At 41.3% G+C, this 3175-nt stretch overlaps 1 protein-coding gene across 1 annotated transcript in view; it reads left to right on the top strand.

Annotated features, from left to right (window-relative positions):
* The first annotated feature begins 908 nt into the window (after positions 1-908).
* The window catches only part of CYB5R2 (cytochrome b5 reductase 2), a 23696-nt gene continuing 21429 nt past the window's right edge, over positions 909-3175 (top strand). The window contains exon 1 of the mRNA XM_019633365.1: positions 909-944. Coding sequence (XP_019488910.1) covers positions 909-944 — 36 coding nt within the window. The remainder of the gene's footprint in view (positions 945-3175) is intronic.

The raw sequence follows: 3175 nt of genomic DNA, 5'->3' as shown, positions 1-3175 counted from the left end.
ACACACAGGAACAGGAGGACAGGCAGAGGAAAGAAGTGCATTTTCTGCATTTCTCTACTTTCTGAATTCTCTTCCACCATGGAAGTAACTCTCACTTGCTCTTAATCAAACTGCAAGCTGGTAAAGACTGACACTTCAATACAAATGACACAATCACTGCCCTTCCTCCNGCTCAGCGTAGACAAACTCATCCGTGGGATGACAGTGCTTTTTTTCCTCTGCTGTTTTAATAATTTTAAAAGTCTATATTAGTATCTACTTGCTCATCATGAGGAAATCGAAGCTAACATATATTAAGTGGCAATTGCTGTTATGGGTACTTTACATTCATCTTTTCATCAAAATTTCTGTAAGAATAATACTGGCTAATACTAATCTATAACTTATGTGTCCCATTCTAAACGTTTTACATAAGTTGACTCATACAGTCATCATACAGCCCTATGAAAAGCATCATCATGATTATCATTCCCATTTTAAAGACGGAGAAACATGGCATGGAAATGTTCAGAAATAGTTCCCAGCCAGATCGTTTGTAAACTGGTAGAGCAGGGATTTGGACCTCTATGGTCTCCCACAGTGCTATGCTGCCTCTCAGGTAGGCATATTTGGTGTAAGTTATCCCCAATATACAGAAGACGAATCTGGGTATCAGAATGGTTAGGCCATACAGGGAGGATCCACAAGTAACCCATCTGAGATATCCTATTAGCAAGTAGGTTCCACCTTCAGTTCAGTTCAACAGAATTACTATTTTTAAAAAATTAGGACCTGGCCATTGGCTCAATTTCCAAGGACACTGGAATCCACTGAGACCTTACAGTTTCCTTCTTCATCCACTCTGAGTATAATATGAAAGCTAATTCTGGAAAGTAAGGAAGCAATCAGCAAGTAATTACTAAATACCTATGATATGCCCCATCAAGCTGGATAAGTATGAGAAGGTAGAGATATGTCCCTGTGTAAAGGGCCTCCCAGTCTCATGGAAGGCACAAGATAAATGTATCCTGCAGTAATCAGGGAATAATGCAAGACGGAGTGTGATCATGGGCTGGAGCTGTGGCTGACCTCTAGTGGGAGCCGTTCCATAGCAAGTGGAAACAATGGATTGAAGTTATCTGAGAATGCTACAAGGAGAGGGAGAAGCTGGGTCTGGTGGACAACGTAAGGACATTTTTCTGAGAATATGTACTTGCTAATATTTAAGAAACTCATTATGCAAAGTAAAAACTTTTCATAGGTGTAGAAGGTAACCTGAATTACTCCAGGCCTCATGAGTTTATGGGTAGAAACAGAACCACTTAATAACACTCCATTTTCCACTTATTTCTCTTTCCACCTGTCATGAAAATCCTCAGCCCTTGCAAAATGCTTTACAACTGCCCTGTATCCTTAAAAGGTGTCTCACATGTAATTGGGAACAGGTCTGCTCCCATAAGGAGGTGTGGTTCTTCTGCCTCCCACCCTAAGGTCTACCAGCAATTGCTTTTCCCTGCTCAGCTACCAGGTCTCCTCAGGGCCACTATCACCGCACTCCTCTGTGTGCCCCCACTCTTCTCCCAGCTCCTCCATCAAGTTATTGAAACCCCAGTGGTGTCAAAACTGTCGTGTTCCTTGGTGAAATGAGGGTGAATGTCTCTTTGTTTTGTGCTACCCTCCATGAATACTGCTCAGGTTCCACTGTTTAACAGGGACTTTAGAGAAACACCTCTTTCAGTTCTGATTTAGGACCTCACTCTTGATTTCCTTGGGATGAATCTAGCAGGGACAACAATGGGAGACAATGAGGGATATCTGTAGACCCATGTCCATAGCAACATTATTCACAACAGCTGAAACATAAAAACAACCCAGTGTCTATCAATGGATGAATGGATAAGCAAAATGTCATATATAGATATATAGATATATATCTCAAAATGTTATTCATCCTTAAAAAGAAATTCTGACATACTCGTATGCTACGATATGAATGAACTTTGAGTATGCTATGTTAGGTGAAATAAGCCAATCACAATAAGAAAAGTACTGCATGATTCCACTTATATGAGATAGTAAAAATCACAAAGACAGAAAAATAGAACAGTGCTAGGGGGAGGGAGAAATAGGGAGTTATTGTTTAATAGGTAGACAGTTTGTTTTATAAGATGAAAAATGTTATGGATGGTAGTGATGGTTGTGCAATATAATAAATGCATTGATATCACTGAACCATACACTTAAAATGGTTAAGACAGTAAATTTTATGTTATGTGTATTTTACTACAATAAATACATTAGAAAGGAGACAAGACACCATGATATTCTCAGAATTGCCCCCTTAAGATGACTAAGGTTTCATCATCTTCTCAGACTTTCTGTGCTTGGACCATTCTTCCCTCAGTATAAATTATTTTTCTGGGGCCAGCCGGGTGGTGTAGTTGGTTATAGCACGAGCCCTGAGCAACGGGGTCACCAGTTTGATTCCCACATGGGCCAGTGAGCTGCACCTGAGCTGAGCTGCTGCTGAGCTGCCAACAGGCAGCCAGATGGCTGAGCTGGTGAGAGCACGTGCTCTTAACAAGGTTGCCGGTTCGACTCTCGTATAGGATGGTGGGCTGCACTGCCCCCACTCCCACAACTAAGATTGAACATGACACCTTGAGCTGAGCAGCCCCAAGCTGCTAATGGTTCAGTTGGTCAGAGTGCGTGCCCTTAACAACAAGGCTGCCTGTTCAATTTCTGCATGGGATAGTAGGCTGCGCCCTTCCTGCAACTAGACTGAAAGAGGCAGCTGGACTTGGAGCTGAGCTGCACCCTCCACAACTAAGACTGAAGGACAACAGCTTGATTTGGAGCTGATGGGTCCTGGAAAAACACAGTGTTTCCTTCCCCAATTCCCCAATAAAATCTTAAAAACAAAACAAAACTGGGTGTCCCATATTTAAATAATTACATACATACATACATACATACATACATACATATATACATACATACATTCTTTCTCAGGAAACTCCTCAGCCCTAAGCAGAGACTTTGGCCAATTCCATCCCACCAGCTCAAACATCACTGGCTATGTCTGAAACCCACTTAGACTTAAGCTGAGATCTACTCCTATTATACATAAGAAAATTAACTATGTCTTATAGATAGACCATATACCCTATTTGTTGGGCTTAGTTTCTATGTTACA

Source organism: Hipposideros armiger, unplaced genomic scaffold, assembly GCF_001890085.2.
Source record: "Hipposideros armiger isolate ML-2016 unplaced genomic scaffold, ASM189008v1 scaffold_1289, whole genome shotgun sequence".
Taxonomy (NCBI): Eukaryota; Metazoa; Chordata; class Mammalia; order Chiroptera; family Hipposideridae; genus Hipposideros; species Hipposideros armiger.
Note: the sequence above shows the minus strand (reverse complement) of the source record. Positions and strands in the feature narration are given on the sequence as shown.